The sequence below is a fragment of the Vanessa atalanta genome, chromosome 24, assembly GCF_905147765.1.
Source record: "Vanessa atalanta chromosome 24, ilVanAtal1.2, whole genome shotgun sequence".
NCBI lineage: Eukaryota > Metazoa > Arthropoda > Insecta > Lepidoptera > Nymphalidae > Vanessa > Vanessa atalanta.
This window is the reverse complement of record NC_061894.1, coordinates 4859748-4886453: the sequence shown is the minus strand read 5'-3', so window position 1 is coordinate 4886453 and position 26706 is coordinate 4859748. Positions and strand designations below refer to the sequence as shown.

Below are 26706 nucleotides of genomic sequence, written 5' to 3'. Positions count from 1 at the left end.
GGGGTATTGAACTTACTAGGTATAGTCGTGGTCAAATTTAGTAGGTATGGTATTGTTTAACTTCACCTGACAGATTTAAAAAAAAATAAAGGTCACGCAAAAAAAATTACCATAGTTGTAAAAAAACTTTAATCCGTCAATTTACTTATTTACAAACGTAACGAGTAAAACTAATAAATTCAGTTACTTCAATAATAGTAGTAAATAAAAAGAATAATTACGACATATACATCTTTACCTTCTTAGGTATATTTTTATGTATATAATATTATCTATCAACCCTGCTGTTTGAAAACAGACTATAAAAAATATGATGTTGTATTAAATACTGCAAGCATAATAAAAATCTTTATACAAACTTACATATTAGAAGATTTATGGGTCAGGACCAGTGTTCAGAATTGTTAAATTACTAATTACGCAACGTTTCAATGACCCTTAGCTGATAATAATATACGTTTAGTTTGAGATATTTTTTATGACTTGGATAAGAATATGAGATCGGATAAACCACACAAACATAGATTATCTTAATACCTCTTTATTACATCTTAAAATTCAACTTCTCTCACCACCTTAAGTAAATTACTATAAATATTGAGTTCTAAAGTCAAACATTTCAAATTTATCATAAGTAATCTAAACAATGAAAGTTACAACAGATTCACGAACAGTAATTAGAAAATGGTTTGACTAATAAACCCTAAAAATAATATCACAGTTTCAAGGAATTTAAATAACTACGAGTAACGTGCAAGAATGTAAGTTCTACTATTTTTTCATTATTTTATTATTTACACGAGAATGCTTGGCATTATTTACTAAAGATAAAACAATTACTTCTTAGGAAATTAAGAGCTTTTTACACACCTAGAATACAGTCTTCTTCCGAAGATTCATCATCATTGGATTGAAATATAATTGGCAAATGACTGGAACCAAAGGTTTCTCCCTGATTTTCTACTGACATAGGCCGACTGTGTGAAGTTGCCTCGTCGCAATTAGCCCCTTGTTCATAAAGCGGCTGAACTTCTAACTGGCTATTTTCGTTATGGCTATTTACTTCATCAATATTTTCTGATATTTCGACTGATTTTCTTCTAATACGCTTAGCTTTTAATGCTAAGGGCTCATCATCTGATTCTGAATCTATATTATTTCCTTCTACTTCATGTACTAACTTCTTCAAATTTTTTGTTTTCGGTTCTCGCGTTTTAAGAACTTGTTTTCTTTTATGTTTGATAACTTTAATGACTTTTTTCGTCAGTATTTTAGAATTAAAATCCGCACTATTTTGTCGCATTGATAACGTTTTAAAATTGTGTCTTAATATTGATGGGTGAACGGATTTAAATAATTTAATTGGTTTCACACCACTCGATGAAAAACCTTTTTCTATGAAAGTATCAATATTACTTTCGTCAGACTTTGATTCTGCACTAAATGTATTGTTATCGGTATTTTCTTCTTCAGTTAAATCAATTACTGATTTTAGTGTTTTGTCTAATTTTAAATTCTTGTTGACCATTTGTTTTTTTATAGATACGCTTATGGGTACTATGATCCCATTCTCAATGTCCATTTTATAAAATTGGCCATTATTTTTATAAGCATATTTTAAATCCTCATAAGAACATACAATGTACAATTCCGGACATTTCGTCAATGCTGCTTGAACGAAAGGATTGTTAAATATATTATTAGTATTCGCTTCTTCTTCTTTGTTACCGTATAAATTATTAGGTTCTTTAATTGGTTCTTGGATGATGGAAATTGGCTGTGGTGGAGGAATTAGATTTATAGGATTTTCAGTATTTGTAACAACAGTATCTTCTAACGATATACCAGACATTTCCATAAGATCTGATATTATAGTTTTTTTAGACGTTTTTGTAGTTTCATTTAAATCTTCTTTTTTGTTGTCATCTAAAACTGCATCTACGGTAATAGTCGAGTCGTCGGTGAACATATTTTGTTGTTTATCCACTTCACTTAAGTCTTTTCCAGATTCAGTTTCACTTGCCCCATCAACTTTAGGTTTATTTTCATTTTCATTTTCAAATTCATTAATAAGTACCACGGGAAGAGTATCACTAGAAGCAATATTCGAAAAGCTATCATCGTTTATATATTTATCTGCTTTGTTGAGAGAGATGTCATTTTCTACATCGCTTAACTTCGAATCAGGCGTATGTCGAACTTCTTTTATATTTTCTAAATTTGAATTATCATTATGTGCTTTATCTGCGTTTATATTTTCTGTTTCTTCGTCAGAGAGTTGAATAACATCATCTGATGTAAGTATATTCGCCTTTGGCAATTTATTAATAGCACCTAGAGCGTAAAGTTGCTGTTGTACCAAATTTAAAATAATAGGTAAATAATTTATTTGAGTTGGATTTAATTCAACCCCAGGATCTATAGAGAGTACCAACTCTTGGTTAGGTAGTAAAACTAAGTGTACACCATTTGGTATAAGAGTTGGTATATGTGTATTTATTCCGCAGTTAAGCATTTGTGGTTTAATATTTTCAACTAAATGAGTAACATCAATCATACTGGTTTTACTTAATGGCTGTAATGAGCAAAGTAATATTTTATTTTTGCCTAAGCATATAGGTTTTTGAGACAAATTTGGTTTTACGTTTTTTTGTAAAACAATTACTTTATTAGGATGTTCAGTTGGTAATCCTTCTTCATCTGGTTTTGGCGCTCTTAGTGTATAATTTGAAGCTGCATGAACGTTGTTGGGATTTTCACATAGTAAACTGTCTTTATTTGTGTTTGACAGGCTTGACGCTGCTTGTATATAATTTGTAGCTGCACGAACGATCGTCTTGCACTTCGGTCCATATTTTGTCGGTTTATCTTTTTTTATAATTACTTTTTCCAATGGTGATGAAACATTATTTAATGCATCACTTTCAACATCATTATTAAGATGTGATTTTTCTTTTCCAATAATGTCAGACGTTACCGCGAATTTTAACGATGAAACAGATTCTTTTTTTGTATATGTGAATGTTTGTGTTGAATTACTGCTACTACCTTTGTTATCAAAACAGAATACATCAGTAATAGCCGGCTGAGTTTCATGAGCATAATTTGAAATATTAACATTAGCTGCATAACTTGCTTCAAATTCTTTATCAAAATCTGTATTAGTGCCAACACTAACTTTTTTTGATGTTTTATTCAATTGTTTGTCTATTCTTTTCGTTATTTTTTCTGAAGCTTCTTTTGTCTCCTTAAGCGTTTTTTGAGGGACGTTTAAGTTTTCTGTATTATGATCACTATCGTCGTCTGAAACCAAGTTACAGATTGAAGACACGTTTGTATATCTTTTTTGTCGCCTTTGCCTTAATTGTGTGATGTAGATAATGTTACAACAGCAAGTACATTTTTGTCGTGGGCACAAGTGACGTCTTACGCGTTGGATTTGATTGTTCCAAAATAATATTTTTTCGCGCGCCCAGCAGCAATAACTGTTTTTTCTTTTTTTACCGATTCCCTTATTTTTGATTCCATAATTTTGCACGGTATGACCATCATAGTTATTCTTCGTCGTTACGCAATTTTCTATCGTTACTGTTTCAATTTCACTTTGGTGGATAGTTTCTTTTTGGATTGTTGCTGGCTGTTGTTTTTCTTGATCTTCTTTTATCTCTGTTTTATGTGAATGTATCTCTTTAAGTTGGATTTCATTAGTTTCTGGTTGTGGTTTTTGACTACTTAAGTTGAATTCATCGCAAACAGTTTTTTTTATTAAATTTGATCCTGGTCCCGATCTATAATACTTCTTTCTGTTTGCTATATTCTGTTTTTTTGTGAAATGTTGATGTATTCCGTTACACACGCTTATTATTCTTTGGACAGTATCTGGTGCTAACAAACGGTCATCCTGTTTATTAGCATGAAAGGTGGAGCTTCCTCTCGAATTCCACGTCACGGCGACATTTCCTACTTTGTATTTAACAGCAGCTCTCCTTGGTTTATTACCAAATTTTATAGCTTGATTATAACCTTGTTTTACATGATTGAAATCACTTCTATAATCATTACATAAAATTTCTGTTTCTTCAACGGGAGCCTCGCTACTACTAAAATTCTTATTTTTTAGTTCTGCCGTACTAACAGCAGTTGTACTTCCATGGATATTATTTAAATCTTTAGCGATGTCACTGTTGTCAACTTTATTGATATTTAAGACGTTTTCTTGAATCATTTTGTTTTTCTGAACTATTGAAACTGGTGGTTTGCTATTTAAGTTTACAGCTTGAAGTGGTGTCACCTCTGCTATAAGTAATCCTTCATTTTTACGACGAATTTGATCTAAATCAGGGAGATTTATAACTTTATTTCCTTTTACAGGACAGGCTTCACAAATAACTTCATCATTTGGTACTTGGTTTAATTTTGATGTTGACGGAATAGATGTTGCATTTTGCACATTATAATTTAAACTTTGACCTGGTAATTCTGATGGTAGAACAGATTTTTCGACGGTGCTTGTTGTTTCTGAAACTTGGGATTCTAAGACAAAACTTTTTTCTAAAAATAAAGAATTATTAACAAGCTTCACCTCAAATGCCTTATGAACATCTATAGTTAAAGGCTTACAACTATTGAGTAACTGTCTATTACGTTGCGAAGTAAAGAAACCGGCAGTCAGTCTTTTTAATCGAGTATTAAAGTCCGGATTTTTGCATAGCTGTATTGGATTATACGTTACAGTTCTTGGTTTTCGAAACAACCAACTTGTAGATTTTATCGTTTCATATTCATTTTCAGTACTACACTCTGATGCTTCATCACTATTTACATTGGTTTCTGGTACGTCACAACATTCTTTCGAAATTGTATCAATTTTAACGGATTTCTTATCGACCGGTTTGCTTTCAATCACAGCATTTTCTAAAACACGTCTATCTTTTATCGTCATAAAATCAATAAATCGAAAAACATCCATATCTTCAAGTTTCTTTGTAAAAACTACCGGATTAAGTAAAAGTTTTAAGTCGATTTTAGGAGTGTCATCATCGTCATCCTTTGTCGAAATATGATTATCCGCTTCAAGTTTTATTTCTTCCTTTGGTTCTGAAATAAAATAATCATTAGTAATCATCAGCGACTTGGCTATTTATCAAGGAAAGGGTTAAAAGAAAATTACAAACTGATAAAAAAATATAACTAATATAATCTAGAAGGAATACTAAGCTTAAAAAACGCATACCTATCGTATGTTCGTCTTCGTCGATATACTCAATTCCATCATCTTCTAGTTCAATGCCATCAATCAAATGCATATCATGTGGGACGTCCTCGTTGTACAAACTCGGTTCTTTTATCTTTTTATTAGCTATCGTAATTTCTTCTTTGTTTTTAGATTTTTCTTCAGTTACAGTGACAGTATCGGATTTAGTTTCGGGAATTTTATCAGTGATATTATCCAACGTATTGTTGATTCCGTTAGTAGTGTTATCATTTTCAAGATTGATTTCTAGTATATTCGCTGTACTTGTTATACTTGTAATCTTTGGCATAACGATTTCGAAATCATTGTCTTGAGCTTGTTGAGTATTAACTATATCATCATCATTAACAATCAGATCAACTTCATCTTCTACACAATGATGACTGACTTGAATTTGATTAGTTGAAACATTCGTTTTTTCCAAATTCGTTGCTTTTATTTCTTGATCGCACTGATTTATTACTAAATTTGCCTTTGACTCTAGTGGTATATGCATTGATTCAAGTTTACTAACTTCGTCTTCATCACATATATCATATATTGATTCGGTTTTGACTGCAGTCAAACTCTCATTTTCATCATTACTATCTGCAGTCGGCTCATTATTTAATTGAACATCTATAACTGATCCATTTGAATCCCTCGTGTCTTCATCAGAATCAAGGCCTAAGTCAATTGTTTCAACATGAGGTTCTATTAGTAAAACATCTGGTTCATCATCTAAAATTAATACACGTATATTTATACTTTATTATTACTAAATAAATAAATCAGATTGGATATAAACTTCTTACCATCCACCTGTGCGATTTTTTTCTTAGTCATTGGGAGACGTTCCTGAAATACGGAATTAATTATTAGATTTTAAAATGCAAACTAATTATATCTCTATTATAAGACCAATTACTTACGAAATCCTTTAGTAAGGAAACTCTTTTATTTTCTATTAACTGCTGCCAAGTTGGAAATGGATCCGTAACAACCGACATGAATCTAAAATAAAAATATTACTTTCAACATCATTATTATTTTTGGTGCCTATAGCCTTAAAACTTTGTTTACAAAATAGGAAGAATATTTATCAATTACTTTGTCGTCTTGGTGTAGTTATCAAAAAAAAACAATATTTTATTCGACCAATAATAATTTAAATAAAAAAATACTTCACTGAATTATTAAGTTTACTTATAGAGCCCTCTCATAATGTAAATAGCATTATAGGGCTAAACCAAACTTCAAGTTATATTTTGCGTCATTTAACTAAATACTTCTGAACATAATTATTAATACAACTTGCCTGTGACGTCAACCCATTAAATTATATACCTAAAAATATGACTTTTTACCACCGAAGATAAAAAAAAAGTCAATAATTTTCATTAATTTAGCCACGGGACATATTTCATTTTATTAATTTACAACATTACAGATATTGTTACATAAATACTAGCGGAACAGTAACTTACCGGCAAAAAAGGTCAAAAGTCGCTATATTAACCTAAAGTAATGCCGGCTGAAGTCGAAGGGGATTGTTCGGGGAGCGGGGGCCGAGTACGTCCAACGCTTGCTCTGTCGCGGCGTTGTCGTTTTTAAAGGTTATTGAACTAATTTTTTAAATTGTGTTTTACTTTGAATTAATTTCGATGTGAATTATTTTGTTCGAAAAATTTATTTTATTATTTTTATGTCTATTTATTTTTTCTATAATTTTATCAGTCTTATATTAATCGTCGTTTCATTTAAAGTCATGGCGTCGCTGCCACTCTATGTAACAAAATATTACTAACAACTTTATTCAAAGATGCCGTTCAGACTGTGTTAAGTTTAACACTGATTTATCTGCTTCTCGCTTATTGTAAACAAGGAAAGATATTGGAAACAAGGAGACACAACATTGTTTAACTATTTATCCCCGAAATAACGCTCAACAAAGATAAGATTGAAAGAGTTAACGACCACGTCACTCAACTATCATCTATGAAAATGGCTTAAAAGAACTTACGCTTTAACGATTTCCACATCTAAATCAGTTGGTTTATATTTCTCGGCTTGTTCCAAATTTTTTAAAGCACCACGATATTCAAACCAAAATTTGTAAAATTTGGATCGGACATGCTGCTTCAACTGATACCAGCGACGCTGTAGTAACATTTGGGAACATTTGCGCCCTCTAGAAATCATCGATACATATTATATGAATTATATATTTTTATTTAAGCAAGGCGTATCATAAACGGTTCGTCGGAAAATAGTTAAAATTGATACACATCCAAAAGTGACTTCTATATATATATATGGCCTATTCCAATCAAAAGTAGACAGGTCACAAATAAGCAACTTTGTCCTTGAATTAATGCGATATCATTGGTCGAAATCTTTAATAATCTATCTAATAAATGATATTTTTTATGGATTCACGAAAAACTTGGTCATTATAAGTAGTTAAGTGGAATATTGTTGTATTATAAATAGAAATATATTATTGAAGAACTGTTTTGAGTTCATAATGTCAGCCCCATTTTAAACACAACAAGCAAAATATTCAGTAAAAAATTAAAATGATTATTTTTTTATAAGTTTATTTCAGTTTTTATGGACAGTCTAAGAATATTTATAGAAATCGGGCGCACCTCACCGATGGTCTAAGACTTGAGCATCACCGGCTAAACATTCGGCTATTGACAAATCGCACGACTATGTAAATTTTCTTCGATTGGAAAAGGCTATTAGGAATCTATCGAAAAAATATCAACTCACCGACTATTATATTCAGCGGTTAAATCATTCCAGGCTATTGTTAGCGGGTCCCCGCACAAATACTCAATCTTATATTTCATAACTAATTTGAAAAGATCTTCTAGAATCTGCGGTTCCTTTTTAATCTTTTCATTTTCCTTGAAGAAATATGTAATCGTTATTTTTCTAAGCATGAAGAAATTGATTTTTTTTTAATTTATGGTATATTATGACATTTTCATCAATTTTATTTCATTGTAAGATAACAATTTATAAATGCTGAACTACTGTGCTGAAGTCTCATTGTCAAGAAGATAAAAATGAAATATTGGATATATCCGATTAACTTGTGGGTAAAATAGCTAAACATAATAAATGTTTTGAAATAAAACTACTGTTCGTGGTCACGGGCAGTCTGCCCGTGACCACGAACACTGCAAAGTGCTCGAAACGTCGGGATGTTAAAATAAAATAATTAATATACGCGATTAAATCCGTTAAAAACTAGTTTTATTTCAATGTGTAATAATCGCGAAAATCTTAGACAACATTATAATAAATGTTTGCAAATTGTATATAAGAAATTTCCTATATACGCCAGGAGCTATTGAATCGTTCCTATTCATACTCATTCAAATTAATGAGGAAATACCAAGACTATTTACTAGTCTCTATTACCTGCCCAATGACGTCGACATCTTCATGCACCAATGTCAGATCAAACAATAACCAGTCGGTCACAGACAGCCGAGCGATTTTTGTTACATTTTCATTACGATCATTGGCGTCGAATAGCCTCTTCAATTTCTTTATTGTAAGTGCGCGCATGCGCGTCCTGAGAAGAAGGTATTATAAATGTTGCTTATTTCTGTTTTTCGGTCATTATTCATAACACATTTGAACTTATAAGACACAGACATTGGTTAGCGGAACATCGCTTAATAAAGTTTATAAGTAATGGCGTAACAGTCAATGTTTATATATATGAAGGATATCTGTAGATTTTAAAATCATATAAAATTACGTCACCGACTTTGAACGCTTTTGACCCAGGAAATAAATAAATTAACTTAAAGACGATCAAACAGTCGAAGTAACGTCATAAATATAATTGTCGAAATATTATATTTTGCAGTTATTATTCAAAATACATATATTTTATTGCCTTTAATCGTAATCAAATCGACTTGTTTCACTTTACTGCGGGGTAGGGCTTTGTGCAAATCCTTATGGGTAAATGTCACCCACTCATCAGATAATTTACCGCCAAACACCAGTACTCAGTATTGTTGTAATCCGGTTGGAAGGGTGAGTGAGGCATTGTAACTACAGGCACAAAGGACATAACATCTTAGTTCCCAATCCCAAGGTTGGTGGCACATTGGCGGTGTAAGGAATGGTTAATATTTCTTATGGCGCCCTTGTCAATGGGCGGTGGTGACTAGTTACCATCAGGTTGCCCATTTACTCGTCTGCCTACCAATATCATTAAAAAAAAATAGAGTACTTCCTTACCAAAGTAATTTACAATCACAGGACGTTTCCTTTCTAAGTACGTTCCATATCTCAGCTTCAGGTTTCTTCTCTTCTACCATCAATCTCGCTATCGCTCTAATCATTCGCCTCTTGAATTTATCTAATTCATTAACCCTCGGCTGTTGATCATCACCAGTTACATCCATACTTGTTACGTCATTTATCTGTTCTGGATGTAGTCCTTCTGCGGTGTCTTGTTTGATACTTTCTGTTGTTAATTTTCTTTGTTGAAAATCGTATTCTGATGTAGAAGGCGTTTGTTCGTTGGGAACTTCGTAGACTTTACACTCCATGGTTTCATTTACACGTTTATAGTAATAGGAATTAGTATTTACACTTTTCTTGTGTCCAGTAATATTTTCATGGTTTTCTTGGTCTACAAGAACTGGTCGTCCATTTTCACTAACGAGAAACGTTTCCTCCGCAACTATGGAAATAAATAAATAATTTTCTCAATTATCATAACATTTTTTTTGGTCAAACTAGTTTTACTGACTAGTAAAATTACCCTTACTTCAAAGTATATTGTTTGTCTGATATTTATGTCTGTATATCTATTATTAATGTGAGTTTTTAATAGATACTTTAGAATTATATGTATTGAAGATTTAAGTAAAAAGTAGAAACACTTCGCAGCAATTTTCGGTTGAATTGAAATTCCGATTCCCTCTAGCTTATAATTTATGTTTTAGAAAACAGACTTAATAGTATTGTTATACCTACTACAAAAGTTTTATATCAACGCCGTTGATGGACTGAATATGGGTTGATCCGAATAAGAATTTTCGTTCAAATTTTCAGTAATAAAATGAGCCAACTGATAATTCGGTAGCATTTTCATTTATTTTTATCAATCAAAAATTATGATAATGTAGAACGCATTAAGGTGTCGACTCCTTTGCTTACTGAACTGAATACTTCGAGAACATTATAATACTAGTGTATGAAAAAGCTAAAAAACCAGGTCAAACAGCTAGATATTTTTCCGTTACGTCAACATATAAATTAAGATTGTGCATAATCTCGCGCGGCAGTAGCGTCCTGCAAACTTCGTCTTTAATTTTTAAAAACACCTGAAGCTGAATATATTTAGGACTATCTTTTAAACTGTTGTGATATATCACGTGTCATAATTATTGACGAGCATTAATTTAATTTTAGGTACTGCATATACCTATAGCATTTGCGTTATACCTTACTAATGTTTTCATTTGTAAGGTTATCTGTAATACATTGCTTATAGCAATAAGACCGCTTCTGTACACCCAAAATCTAATAAATCTTTAGGAAAGAAAGTACACATACGTACTTTCTTTCCTTTTATGATTTTGTCTGTAATAATAACTTATTTCTCTCCCTCTTAAACTCAACAGAAATAATTATAATATAACTAACTAAATATATTTGCATTTAAATTTCATACAATGAGGTTCATCAGACAAGCATGAAGTCAACTTTTTTATAGAATTACTTTCATCCATTGACATTTTCGGCAAATATTTAGCCGTATGTATACTCTATTCCAACCATACGAGGAGAAAAGCCAAATAAACAACATTAGACAGCAAATTGACGCGACATTGGTCGACAGCTTGATTAATCTATGATATTTACTAAGGATTTGTGAAAAAAAGGCGTTTTTTTTTCAAAACTGTTATCGGAATTTTGGAAGTACATCAATGTGGATGAATATAAGTAGTTAAATGTAAGTGTAGTATTCATAATTAAAGATATATTAATCGTAAACTCTAACTAGTACATAATATAGCAGAGTTATTAGAAAATCGTATGACATACGTAAATCTAGAGTTTGTTTAACATTTTTCCTACTTCGATTGAAATAGGCTTTATATAATGACGCGCTCAATTAACAGAACGTACGTTGAACAAGGTGAATATTTGGTCCGTCCTTATTTATTTATTTATTAGTGTTCTATTATATTATGAAAAGTGATCAAGAATAAAGATGGCCGACACATGACACAGAGCCTTGAGATTAGCGCGTTCAAATAAACTCTTCGAGTTTAGATTCTGTGTATATAGCGATTGTGTTTTTCATATTAATAAAAAATGAAATCGTTTCAATCACGTCCGATGTGACGGGAATTCGTTAACACCGGAAATACTACGGCTTTACGTACAAATATAACACTTAACGTCGTAACTCCTTTTCGGTCTCCACATAAGATTTTTCCAAATAATATAGGACATACGATACGAAAAAAAAAACTTTTTCCGTAATCCGAGGCCCTATAATCTGCAACTGAACAGGCTAGTCAATAAATCAATGAGGCGATTAAAAGAGAAACTTCTTGGAAACAAAAGGTACAAAATATTTATAAAAAAACGTTATAAACATTCATGATAACATAACAATCGCGACCTTAACTCGTAATTATATTCGGATATCAAATACGGCATACATTTCACACTATTTATTATTAGTAAGTATTTAATCTCAATATAATATTACAATATCCATTTTAATAACACGATCAATTATAGAAATTCTGTGGACATAATCGCACTTCCTTTGAGAACTGCAGCGATTCTTCAGTATTTTTTTGTTTTTTTTTTTTTATGGCATTGGTTGGCGGACGAGTATATGGGCCACCTGATGGTAAGTGGTCACCACCGCCCATAGACAAAGGTGCTGTAATAAATATTAACCATTCCTTACATCACCTATGCGCCACCAACCTTGAGAACTAAGATGTTACGTCCCTTGTGCCTGTTTACACTGGCTCACTCACCCTTCTAACCGGAACACAACAATACAGTGTACTGTTATTTGGCGGTAGAATATCTGATGAGTGGGTGGTACCTACCCAGACGGGTTTGCACAAAGCCCTACCACCAAGTATTACGTTTAAAAATAATTTTGTTATTTGATATTACATTTGAATTGAAATAATCGATGCGGATAGGTTTTTAAACGCGCATTGTACGCCATTAAACAATATTGAAAGTTTATACGATAAAATATATACACAAAAGCTATTTCGTATTCCTAATATCTCGTATTCCTAAATCCTAGATTTCGATCGATTCGATTTGATCGATATAGCTGGAACTTTGACTCTAGGATGTCATGTGTTTAAAGCCTTTGAAAATGACGAAACATCGTAAACATTAGTAACTATATATTTATCCATGTATTGTAAAATTTACTAATCGAATTATAATACAATAAACGAATAATAAAATACGACATTGAGAAATAAAAATACTTATATTAACCATAAAAATAATCTTTAAATATTTTAATTCACCGTAATTAGTATAGTACAATATATAATATACGCGTGCTTTAATTACGTAATATTAATAAAAATTTATACTACTAGCTTATTATAAAAACTTTAGACACTCATAATATACACATAATATCAGAATCATAATATCTTCGACGCCTTGTGTCTTATACAGGATTACGAAGAAGAAGTGTACTTTCAAACTGGAAAAATTTACATAATATTTATGTTTTGAATAGTATGAGTTAGTAGTATGATCCGAACATCGGTAAATTGTCTTCAAATCATCATACAACTAACTGCAACTTTGGGTTTCAATGATCGTAAGTTTTAATAGTATCGAGTACGTTACATACATAAATGTTTACCCTGTTGCTCGCTTATGTTGTTTCGCGACATTTAAATTACTTTAAAACTTTTTACAAATGATTTACATAATCAAAGTACAACAAGCAAATATTTAATAAAACAACAAATTATTGTTGTGTAATATTCAGAGCTGTAATCTGACACTATTATAAAAAAATACTTTAATTTAAATGTATCGTCGAAAGTAAATACAAATTGAATATTCGACAACCCTGCTGATTTACCGAACATTACATAACGAATATTCGAATCTTCGAATCATATAAATATATGAAATTAAAATAGTTTAAAAAAAATAGTTCTTGTGGTAACATAATTGGCACATAATAATAACACAAACATTATTTTTGTATAACTAAAAACATTTTGTAAATTTAAGTGTGTTAAAGCAATCATAGAGCAAATTAACTATTTTGCAAAAATATAAAAAAAATTGAACACTAGATATATCGATATAATTTCAAAGTGGACCAGAGAGACATAATTTTTTTTTAACAAATTACAAATAACTCGTTTACAAGTAATAAACTACGTTGACAGAAAAAGATAGTTGTATAATACAATAAAAATTCATTAAAAAAAATTAAACTATTTAATATCAACATTGAGATTATTTAACTAATTTGTGCTATCAATAGTACATTTTCATAATTTTCATGAAATTACATTTGTACCGTACGTAATCAATTTTATCGACAATTTTTTTTGACAATTTACGGCGTTACTTTTACGCGACATAAATAAACGTTGTTTAAAGGGTGTTGAGTTGAACTTATTTATCTCTTTCTTACATCATTAATTTCTCATTAGAAAGAAGGAGACGGCATCGTTTATTTATCAGCCTTAAACAACACACGATTATCACTACGATTTAAAATATCAATTGCAAATTCTCTAGCCAAGATTATATCATCAATCATGAAATTAATATTTCCGAAGCAAGCATTTATTGAACTGTAAAATTATATGTTATTGTTTTTAAACGACATTCAAAATGAATGCCTCTGTTTCCACCGTAGGTTTATGTGCGTGATTTTATCAAAAGTTTAAAATTGTTGAATTAAGGCGAAGGCGATTTCCGGTAAATAAAATATTAAGATTAATTTTCCTTAATATTATGCGTAGGCTAGATAGATTGTATTTAGTATACACTAATGATTTTTAAAATAATTCAATAATTTAACAAATTGTATTGAATACTTTATATAGTCTATTTACCGTATAATGTGTGTCGGAAACCATAGAATGTATAAATATACAGCTTTCATCCTTCTGTTCTATGTTACATTTCTTTTATATTCTTACTTGCTTACACTATTTTACGATAAAGCCTAACTTAAAGCTATGATAAATTAAATTATTTAATAATCTTAAGTATTACTTCATTTTAATATGTTATATTTGTGAGATAGGTAATTATGTCAAGGCAGAATGTTGACGGACAAAACTAACACCACATATTTTGTATTAGGCAAACGTCGAACCATTTTAATATAACTGGTAACACTTGTGGGAACCGAACCCAAATATAAATTGTCTTTTAATTTTTATAAAAAAATATAATCGTGTAATTAAAACATAAATATTATTTAATGTTAATTAATCTTTAATTATATATTATATTGTATAATCTATATAATCAGTGAAATTGTTTAATAAATAAATTGTACAGTTATATTTCTATATGTATATTGTTATTTTGTATATAATTATTTTTAAATTAACTTATGGCAACTCTTTTATTTGTACAGAAAATCCCAGCGTTTACCTTCTAAATTACGCGGGCCTCAATTATTGCAGCCGGTTCCGCCTATATCCGTTATGATATGCCAGTGTTGAGTCTCAAATAATCATATTAAAACTTACTTTAATTAAATTGAATGTTTGTAGATCTAATAAATATTTACACCCGCAATGCGACTTATATTTATACTTTTTATTTTAATTGACAACGAATTTATTTATTTGAATCACCAACAAAATACACATTATTTGTAAATATAAACAAATACTTTCGGACGCTGCTACGCCTGCAGGGGGTTGAGTGTGACAACGTGTAAAAATCCGTGATATAAGATCGATTCTATGATGAAGGGTCACAGAGGAACGAACGTTTAAATACAAATAAAATAACAACAACTCTAAATAAAACTATTGAAAACTGTATAAAAAATAAAAGAATAAATAAACATTTTAAGTGTTCACGTTTTCAGTATAGGCGGCTTAATATAAATATTTGGTTTAGAAAGTTATAATTTAAAAAACGCATTCGTCAAAAAGGTTGATCCATCCAATAAACTTAATTAGCACACAAATACGGACAGAAATACATTTATTTTTTCGTTTAAAAACTATATTTTAAAGAAAATCGATTGTATTAATAAATCCTACCCCAATCTGTAACTATAATGAAGATAACAGTGATTAAACTAATTTAACTAAATATCGAAGTTTTTTTTGTGTAATTACTGTATGTATATGAGAAAAATATTAAATAAAAAATATTGTATAGCAAAAAGTTCTGTCGAAACCGGTTAGGTAGTTATTGCGCGAATATATAAAAAAAAAACATACTAACACACTATATTGTAATAAAGTATGATTATTTTTATATATAAAAAAAAAGTTGATAATTTAAAAATTTAATCAAATTTTTAATATTTTTTTTCGACAAAGTTTATTGACTGAAAAAATAAGTTAAACAAAATTTAACTACTTATAATTAATTAAGCATAACATTTTTATAATAGATAAATAAATTATACATATGGCAACTCTGGCGCCACTGATATTGGATCCAAAAGATTTATTGATCTGCCGAATTGAAATAACTCATATTAACTTATTACGTAATTTTGTAGGTATATGATATATAAACTGTTCATATGTATTTTATTCGCTTTATTTAATATATAATTAAAAAATCAATATTTATTAATATAAAAACCGCGTGAAATGTTATCTAATATCATAATTTATTTGCTTTTTTTGAACCGTGACAAATATTTGAAACAATTGTTTTACTATCAAAACATATTCTATTATATTTTTTAAGAAAAGTAGTTATTGATATTTAAATATTAAAAATATATATACATAGAGAATCAAGAAACCATGAAAAAATATTATTATATATTATTATTTACAAATTAAGGAACTGTCAGTTCTATATATATATATATTCTTTGTTTTTGTATGTATATAGACAAAAACTATCAATTTTAAATATTCATAATAAAAAGGCATTTTCATGTAAAAATCATTAAGCACTTTTTTTAAATGTACATTCTTATTTCAATATATGAAAATGTTTTTTTTTTAAACTTACATTCCTATTTTAAAAAAATATTAGTAAAAAAAGAAGTGTACTATATTAATAAATATATTAAACACGATTTTCATTATTTGTTAAGTGAATCCTTCTTTGTGCAATCGGTAAAATGAACAGATCGAGTTAAAGCATTGCAACAGACGCACGCTTTTCTTGAACAAGTATTAAAAATATTAAATTCAACTAAATAGTCGAAATCGACTCGTTTACGTTGACACGAAGAAGATTTATATTTTGAGAGTAATATAAAATTTTAACAATAGTTGAATTAATACACGAAAATAATTCGACATAAAATAAAATAGTAAGTGACATTGCGCCACGCGACACGTCTTAACACAATGAGCGCTTCTGTGAAAATAACATCGACCCAGTAACGAGAGGCAAACTCCATATGAATGTTAATTACCTATAGCAGCTGCACACGGCAATAAACATATTCCTTATATTAGCACATTTAAACACACCAAATAGTTAATATCACTACTTTTCACACGCCAAGACAAAATATTGTTTGGTATAGAATGAACACTCGGAGCCGCGTTCACGGTGACGTTTGAAAACAAAATGGCGATGTTAAGCATTTCGTCTGCTGCCGAAGCGTAGTAAAGAAATAACCGCTAGGCGTAAATGAGAGATCCGCTATTTCTATTTCATTCGTACCTGTGGCATTTATGTGAAGGACAGAGCAATGTGGGGGAAAAGAAAGGGATACTGTGACGTCCTATTGATTTCTAATCATTTGTGAGCAAAATGTTGAGAGGAGTAGACGTCTAGTACTAAAACTGTATTCGTTTTTCTGTTTTGCTTACGTCATGTATTACGTCGAAGTTATTTGATTTAGAAAAGTTTAATACAATGTTTTTAAGCTATTTAAATATTTTTATATGAGCGTGGGTAGGTATTTTGTCGCTTAATATTAACACAAAACTATATATATATTATTGTACCCTACCGAACGTTTCAAATGGGTCTTTTAAAACCGTATATTATATTAAACCTTCAATATTTATGTAATGTACATTTACTCATTGTTTTCGATTTAAATATTGTAATAAAATAAATAAAATTTTCATTTCATTAACAGTCACACGAATCGCGCTAATTCTTAATTTTATATTTTAAGTAATGAATAAATTTAATGCTTCGATTGATATAGGTATATTTTAGGTATTTATTCTTTATTTCTTGAAGGATATTATAATATTATTTCTTCAATTAGATTTCACTTTATTTATCAATAAAAATCAGTTAGTGTGATAGTTTGATGCATACATTTTTATTTCTTTAAATAAAAATATAATAATCGTCATAACATTATAACAGGTAGTCGTAGATTATCAAGAAAGAATTTGAGTTATAAGAGTCGGAGAGTAATGATCCAATGGTAGGGGATCGTAAACATTCTATTTTTAGCGTGGTAAAGTGAACCGATTCTGTCTACGCTACTGACGTCTCGCACTCTTCGCGATGTAGTCGTCTTAGTAAGTTTATTAATTTGAATAAACTCCCAAAATTGTATTTGTTTAGACTTTAAATAGTGTGACAAAGTTAAATAATAAGGTTAAATCAAGTTGAAATATTTTAGCAATTAAAAATTTAATTAGATGTAGTGAATTACTATTAAAAAAATGTAGAGTCGGATTTCAGTTCCAAAACATTTCAAGCACCAAGCAATGATTTAATGTATTTATGAAGTTTCTGTACTCGAATTATAACTACATTTTATTAAGCACACAAATAATTTTCTTGATTTTTCATGGTCTTTATTTATGTTAATAAAGAAACTCGTGTTCGCGTGAAGGAAAATATAGCGGGAAATATTATTTTGTCAAATGAAAAGCTGATTGAACAACAAATGTATCAGATTGTTTGATTCAATAATGATCACCAATAACTTAATTATTTAGAACAGCGGGTATTGTTACTCTTTGAGATATCTATTGAAACAAAGGTAGGTACGTTGTTGTAAAAACTATGTAAACTACTGAGCGCTGCTGAAGAAATAACTTGTCAATATCCTAACTGTACTGTTTATATCATGTGATATTATACCTAAAACTGGCTAAAATTTCGTCGATAGAATTACAACAAAAGTCTGTTGTTTCTTTATGATATTGAAATATTGTCTATTATTAAATACGATGTCTATTTTTGGAATGAAGTTCTTTTACGCGGCTTACAGAACAGTGAACTGGGAATAATCGTCTCGTAAGAAAAAGCGTGCTAACCCTTCCACGGGACCTTAGCCTCTTTTTATTTTTCTATTATATAAACATTACATTGAAACTACATTTTTTGTTATTGTTGCAATTCATTCATTCAAGGTTTCTTGTTATTTCTCAAGCGTTGTAAATTTATTTCATTGTTTATTGCACAAAATATAGCAAAAACAACTTCGTCCCAACCGCATGTCCCTCGGACATTATCTTTTTAACAACTGGTTAGTGGTAATTATAGCTTGGTAGCAGGCCTTTGTGCTAGCCCGTCTGGGTGGGTACCACCCACTCATCAAATATTCTACCGCTAAACAGCAGCACCTAGTATTGTTGTGTTCCGGTTGGAAGAGTGAGTGAGCCAGTATAACGACAGAAACATAACATCTTAGTTCCCAAGGTTGGTGAATTGGCAATGTAAGAAATGATAAATATTTCTAATATCCTCATTGTCTATGGACGGTGGTGACCACTTAACATCAGGTGGCCTATTTTCTCGTCCACCTACCGACATCATAAAAAAGTGAGTATACTAACTATTATCACAATCTCTTCAACTAATTTTTATAATAGAGTTAATACCGTGATCGATATTTATTGAAGATTTTCTACAAACATTATATTTAAAATATTTAATAAAAAATCGACACAGATTTCAGTTTGGTCATAAATTTACAGGTCGCTTAAGAATCAACAGAATTTTCATATTGTGTTACGTCAAAATAATTTAGCATAAAAATGTATTCCTTGTTTTAATTAATGTTTATTATTAATAATATACATATATTTTTCTACACCTATATAATTGTAAATATTAATAGATCTATGAGTTTTTTTTTTTAATAAAACAATCTTAACAAATATAATCTAATTTGTTTGTTTTGCCGACTTTAATCGAACTCATCACAAACACTAAAACATGTTGTAAGTACGAGCGTCATTCACACACACCGATGCACGTTGATAAAACTGAAAAGGGGGGAGCGCCCTCGTGAATTAAAAGAACTATATTAAAAAGAAGATGGCCGATTAAAATTAAATCATGATATAAAATCAAATAAAATATTAAGCACAAAATAGAGATTTTATTTTGTTTCTCATCAATAATAGTACTAATATAGTTGTTAGAATAAGTTTTATTATGGTTAGCATATAAAACAAACAACAGATGACATCGAATTAACGCGATATTATTGGTAGAGATCTTGAATAACAGAACAAAGCGTTTTGTATGTCGACGAAGTTTTTATTAGAAATTTGAAAGTAAAATTACAGTTGATATAAGTTCAGTTAACAGTGGAATTAGTATTACAAATAAAGATATATCAATCAAAAACTGTTAGCAGACAAAAATAGCTGAGCTTTACATTACATGGAATACGTAGAACAAAGTATTATCTTTAATCTTTCTTCCATTGAAATAGCCTATATATATTATTGGGTATGCTTATATAACTTTGTTAATTCAATAATCGAACTACCTAATGCTGTTTTTTTTTATTTGTAATAGGTAGACAGGCTGGTAAATAGACCACACGATTGTTGGTAGGCACCACCAATGGACTTGGCGTTATAATATTTTTTGCTCGACCAACTTTGGAACCAAGTTTCGTCCCAGAATTCACACTTACTTAACTATCAGGTGAAAAACTGTTTGTATTAATTAATTAATTAGTTAGATTATTATCGTTAAGAGAAAAAACGTTGGTAATAACTGGCATAGCAATATCTGTGTTATTATTTTCTGTTTTAATAAAAGACTGAAACGATTTATTATTAATAATATTGTTGGTGTCATCGCCATCTTGAATATAAACTTCTTTTTTGATACTCCTGCTTGTGGTAGGGTTATAAATTTGCATGGACGGCGGCCATTGTAGAGGTCTAAGTGAGAAGGAATCATTTGTTTTCACTTGCTGGTAATCTGGCTCCACTTTGAAGACTATTCCTGTGACAAAATAAAGGATTATATATATATTTCCTAATTCTAATAATTTCAACACGATCGGCGAGGTTCAAGCTCAAACATCTTTATCTTTTAAGGGCACGGAAGTGTAAACACCAATTTGGCTCTTACTGAGAATTACTCGACAGGAAATTCCTTTTTTTATTGGCCTTAAGATCTGCGGTCATACAAATTAGCAGTAGATATAGAATTAGTATATTAAAACTACAAATATATACATACTATATATATTACATATTATAATTGATCCAATTGATCCAAAATGATTTGACAAATCAACCATATATATATATTAAAAAACTAACTAAGCTGTAACCTTAAAACTCGATATGTCATAGTATGAAAAATATTAAATACTGTACCTGAAATTATCTTATTCACAGGAGAATTTGATCCAGAATTAGACGTAGATGGTACGAGATCCATCTTGTTTCCTGGTACTCTTTTGCCTATTTTGTTCACATTATCAAATATTGGTTTCCCTTTTAACATAGATTTAGATTTCAAGATTTGTCCTATTTTTATTAATGATGGTAGTGTATATGTTCTTGTATGTTCTATATTATATATTTCCTTAGTTAATTTCAGTTTTGGTGTCACAGCTACGATTTTTTCGTTACTATTTTCCAAAATTTTACACTTCAGATAATTTATAACATTGAAGGGTACATTTCGTACTTTAAGTTTATTGATAAAAATATTATGTTCACGTGTACTTTTTATAGTTTCCTTAAGTAATGGTATATGTTTTGATCTGTTTTTTAATTGTTGAATCGTATTATCAAATGGGTGGTTATTATATGGTCGTACTGTAATCTGCCAATCTATACATCCTCTGGAATCGATTGCGTAATGTTCTATCCTTTCAGTTTTATTAAATTCTATCATCAATGGACGTATTTTTGTATCATGTTTATTATTTTTTACTTCTTTAATTGGTTTACGGAAATCAAGCGCTCTTCCTATTAAACTATTCTTATCAAGTTTAACGATGGATGCGTTATCTACTTCACTAAAACTACTACTAATATTTAGTGTTGTATTAAACGAGGGACGACCTAGATGTGGTTTGCAACAACATTCACAACTCCTTGGTTGACAAGGATGCATCGATTTGACGAATCGAGCGATTGTATTCGACCAAACTTTATCGATATTCATATTTCTATGGAACCAACAGCAAGTTGTCAGTTTCAATCTTCGTTTATTAGAGTCGATATTGTTTATAAATTCATTCAATTCGACTGAATTTTGAGATTTGAACCTACGAAGTTCTGTTACATTCCCTTTATTATCCGTAACGAAAACTTCTGTCATGTCACGGAACTTATTATGAATCAGTAATGAAATATTTTGATTAGCTTCAACTTTTTCTATAGATCTAATTTTTGGGTTATAAATGAAAACATAATTGATCGCAGTACTGTAAAGATCGCCTTGAGTGTCCGTAGATATTTTTGGATCTACGAGTATTTTAGTATAAGCAGATTGATTTGTAATTTGAATAAAAATATCTGAAGGTACTAGTTTAAAATTATTATATATCGGTGAACGACTATCTACACGTTTAGGTTTACTTTTATTGTTGAGTATTTTTAATTCAGCTTGTAATCGTTTAAAATTATTCTTATTTATAGACGGCGTTGATGTCTTTTGTTTAAAAATGACATTTGGGTTACTTTCTCGTAATATTTCTTTCAGTACATATTTTCCATCCAGATATTTTATTGTAGATCGAAATATACACATATCCTCCAGTCTCGTTGTGTAAACAATTGAACAACACAAACTTCTCAATAATGCTTTTGGATCTGCAACAATATGGTTAGACTATAATATATTCACAGAATAGTTCATTGAATGGAAGAAATTTTAAGAAACGTTGGATAAAATTTTATGTGAATAATTGGTATTTGAAGCAATTCTTCTTTGGGAATAGAGAGAAGTCGAATTTAAAGTCAACACTTGAGCTCAAAGTTTAACTTCAATCACGTGGATTGAATTACAAGCTCTCATTACTTGTATATATTTTTTTTAATTTGTTAGGTTTTTACACAATTTAAATTCGATTGAGTTAAATTATGGTATTTTTTAACAAATGAAGAAACAATATAAATTTTAATATATTCCGTAATCGCTTAGTCGTCTTTAAATTAGTGACAACAATGTGCTCTTTTAACCAGGAATACTGAGGTCATAACGTTGTTTATTTCATTGATTTATCTATATCATCGACATTATTCAAGATATCGACCAATGATATCGCGTCAAAAAAAATTGACACAATTGTTTATTTTGCTTCTCACTCCTCTCGAAGTTAGAATATACTATTGATAAATATTGCGTGATTAACACAATTTGAAAAACAAAATACCCTCGAAAATGAGCATGCAGGTAAATTTTTCAATTGGGCGTCGATAGCCACGAAGAAATAAAGAAAAAATGGCAAAAAAATCCATAAGGAATCTGGACTCTGATTTTGATGAAAACTAATACGGCGCCATTGGATTTTTGTTAATTCAATATTCTTCGTCAGAAATAAGATCTATAGATCTTTAAAGCAAATGTAAATCACAATTATTTACACGCAAATAAGATTCGAATTCCGAGAAGTAATCAAAAATGGCGAATTGTTTTGGGTTTAAATGTTCTAGAGCGAAATGACGAGTATTTTTTTTTAAAACGTCAAAAGCGCTGTAACTTTAGTTAATATACTTTGACGTATTAACAAAATAGTTACTTTACACACCACTGAAAGATTGAAATTTGTTCTCTATGTGCCTTTTATAATCTGAGATATGTATAAATTAAAGAGTACTAATTATATCTACCTATGCGACTAATGAAATACTTTGAACCTTAATTATAGACAATATTACAATTTTTTAATAAAATAATCATGATAATATTCTTTATTCAAATAAGTCTCATAAAAGCACTTTTGGATAAAGATTATTTTGAAGAGTAGAATTAAATGTACGCTACCACCGGTTCGAAAGTAGATTCTACAGAGAAGAACTTACAAGAAACTAATTATTCCTACCAATTTATACATTTAAATGTAAATACAAACCTTGACCATCGGGTTTTCTTCTTTCGAATAAACCTTTAGTTGGCTCCTCGCATTCATCTAAATTTATTATTTTGGGACTAAGAGTTTCTCGCTCTGAATTGGAAATCATTTTTGGTTGTAACAAAGTTTCCGAAATTTCGGGTGCTGTGATATGATTTTTTGATTCATTCAAGATATCCACAATATTTTCTGTTATTCTTGTTTCATTAACATTTATTTTGTAATCATTTAATAAAACAGTTTCCTCTTCTATTTCTTTATCATTATTATTTACATTTATTCGTATAAAATTTTCATTTGTACTAAAATCGGTCATTTCGTCATTCTCTGCTTTAATATGACATACATTTTTATCATCAAATACTTTGAAAGAGTTTTTATCGTTGATTATTTTTAAGTCATTATACAATTTATGTAAGTTTTTATATTTGACTACTGTTTGGGTAGTGACGTTGTGTTTGTACTGTGATAACATTGGCTTACTTTCTCTTGATATCTCTTCCCATATATGTGACCGGTTAAGTCTATTTAAATCATTTTTAAAAATACACATTTCGTCTAATCTTGTTGTTAATATAAATAATTCAGAGTTAAATTGTTTTAGTTCAGTGGCTTCTTTAACTGGTGAATCTACAAAAAAATGCAATTTTTGCAATATATTACTGATGTTACTTATTTTTGATTCAAGTTGAATTAAATACAATTGTAAAGATGCAGTACGTACCCAGATGGCTGCTATACAACCAGTGAATAATAGACAAGTTGCTATTGTAATATTATTCAACTATTTACTACATTTGCTCGGCTTTGCTTTGTCATAACTATTCAAAATTTTATTAGCAGAGTAAGCCAAGGCCCAAAAAGTGTTAGCCTTCTCTGGCCTGATTAGAGAATGAGTTTTTCTCTTACAAAATAAATTACTGATAATAGTGATAAACTAATCAATGTCCAGGGACAGATTCTAGGGTCCTATAGGTGGAATAAGCCCTGGCCTACAGCTACAAAACTGCAAGCAGTGATTAGACTTTTTTTTAGAAGGAACACCTTCATTTTAAACTCACAACAATTATCAATAACTTGCACTTTGCAAAGATATTATCTACATACTTACAATAAGGAGCGGCAATCTTAACACTAAGGTTAACATCAAAATACTAACCATGGACATTTGGTTTGCTTCTTTTTATTATTGGACTATGTAAATCAGTAGTTGTGTCAGGTACAGTCTGTTTTCTTTTCCCTTCGATCTTACATATAGAATCAACTGCATTATTTTTGTTATATTTTTCAATCAATTCATCATCTACTTCTTTTTTTATATGATGTGCTAGTTTTTCTAGGGTCGGCATTTTTTCAAACTGAATTTCCTGGTTACATAATTTTATTGTATTCTTTAATTCTTCAGTACATTTTTCGTCATATTCACTATGCTATGAAAAAAGAGCTTTTTTTAACATTGTTTAAAAATTTAAGGTTTTTACAAGAATATGTATTATTTATTTTAACTTTATTAATCATTTCATACACTTTTTAGAGTAAGCTAGTATAGAGAATTATTTATTTAAAAGGTGTGATTGCTGAAAGAGAATATTGGAATTTGGATGCTTTCTTAAAGCAAGTTTTAAGTATTTAATGATAATAAAAAACCTTATTTACCATGTTTCTATCACTAATAACTTTTCATTAAGTTTTCAACACAATTATCAACTTGTTAAGTAACTGCTGACTGCTCCATTTAAACATGTAATTTGTTGTCATGGCAACCATTTTGTTTATAGTTATTATTAATGTACAGCAGTAATTTGTAGTGAATACAAACATTAGTTATATTTTCGTAATATTTAAGTGTCTAGTGTGTGGAAAATATAAATACTTAAGTAAAATTGTGTTCATTATCACTAAATTTTGTTATATTTATTGAGATATATTCTTAATTATAGTTGTAACAATAGTGACCTATTTTTAAATAAAAATATATATAAATAATCATGTATTGCTTAACATCTATTGTCTTAATAAAAAATGTTCTTAAGATGTTGTGATTGTCAATAGGTATTTTAGTCACTGTGTTAATGTGTATTAGTGTTATTTACACTGGAGTTTACATGACACTAAAGTCTTAGCAGGTAAGTAAAGTAATATTGTGTATTTGATATGATACTTTGACATGACAAGGTATAAAGAAAATGCAAGGATGTGTGTATATGTGTAAAGTTGTATGTGATCCAAATTTACCAATTTGAGACTGAATTCCACCGTTTTTTGTGCATATCTTTGGCATACCTATGATAAAAAAAGGTGCTTGCCTGAATTCAAACCCAAATACTTTGTATAGAAGATTAGATCTGTTTGAATATACAATGACGAATTATATGGAGTAAAGCTTAATGTGTAGTGTTTTTATTAGTAGCATGTCTTATTGTCGTTAATAAATTCTTAAGACTAGATTTGATATTGAGATTCACTCTTAAATATTTCTATTTGTTTTTTAATTTGTGTAGGTATTGCTAATTAGGACCGTCCTAAAAATTTCATGCCAATTATTGTAAGTTATTGTACTTGCTCACTATCATGTATGTTACAATATTGTATACTAATTTCCTAGAGGTGTTCTGCATCCATCCATACACATTTTAAGATAAAAATTTGCAAGAAACATTCATCATGTACCTATTTGATATAATGAAAATAATTTGTTAATAACTAAGTATATATTTTTTTAAATCCTTTCTAATTTCAAAGTTTTATTTTATTTAAAATATGAAATACTTGAAAGTAAATTCAAATCACTTCAATAAACGCAAATAAACAAAATAATTATTTTGACTTTGCTGTCACTGTCACACTATCAAACTATTTTCCTTTTCACAGTAAATCAGATGTATGATGCCACACCACGATATCGAAAAAAAATAAAAATAATAATTAGGAAATTATGTCTAAGGAGAATTTATGATAATAATTAAAAAAA

General features: G+C 29.6%; 2 protein-coding genes across 2 annotated transcripts; both read right to left on the bottom strand.

Annotated features, from left to right (window-relative positions):
* Positions 1 to 225: 225 nt before the first annotated feature.
* On the bottom strand, positions 226 to 17024 carry LOC125073467. Its single transcript, XM_047684309.1, has 9 exons — positions 16890 to 17024; positions 9506 to 9953; positions 8669 to 8825; positions 8012 to 8148; positions 7257 to 7424; positions 6166 to 6247; positions 6049 to 6091; positions 5234 to 5974; positions 226 to 5097 (listed from the first exon to the last, which is right to left on the bottom strand). Exons 2-9 carry the CDS (start codon positions 9817 to 9819, stop codon positions 863 to 865), a joined length of 5877 nt encoding a protein of 1958 aa, XP_047540265.1. The 5' UTR covers positions 9820 to 9953; positions 16890 to 17024; the 3' UTR covers positions 226 to 862.
* A 2912-nt stretch (positions 17025 to 19936) lies between these two features.
* Positions 19937 to 25731, bottom strand: LOC125073592. The gene is made up of 5 exons (XM_047684474.1): positions 25392 to 25731; positions 24895 to 25165; positions 23736 to 24365; positions 21025 to 22473; positions 19937 to 20644 (listed from the first exon to the last, which is right to left on the bottom strand). Exons 1-5 carry the CDS (start codon positions 25392 to 25394, stop codon positions 20364 to 20366), a joined length of 2634 nt encoding a protein of 877 aa, XP_047540430.1. The 5' UTR covers positions 25395 to 25731; the 3' UTR covers positions 19937 to 20363.
* Positions 25732 to 26706: the final 975 nt, after the last annotated feature.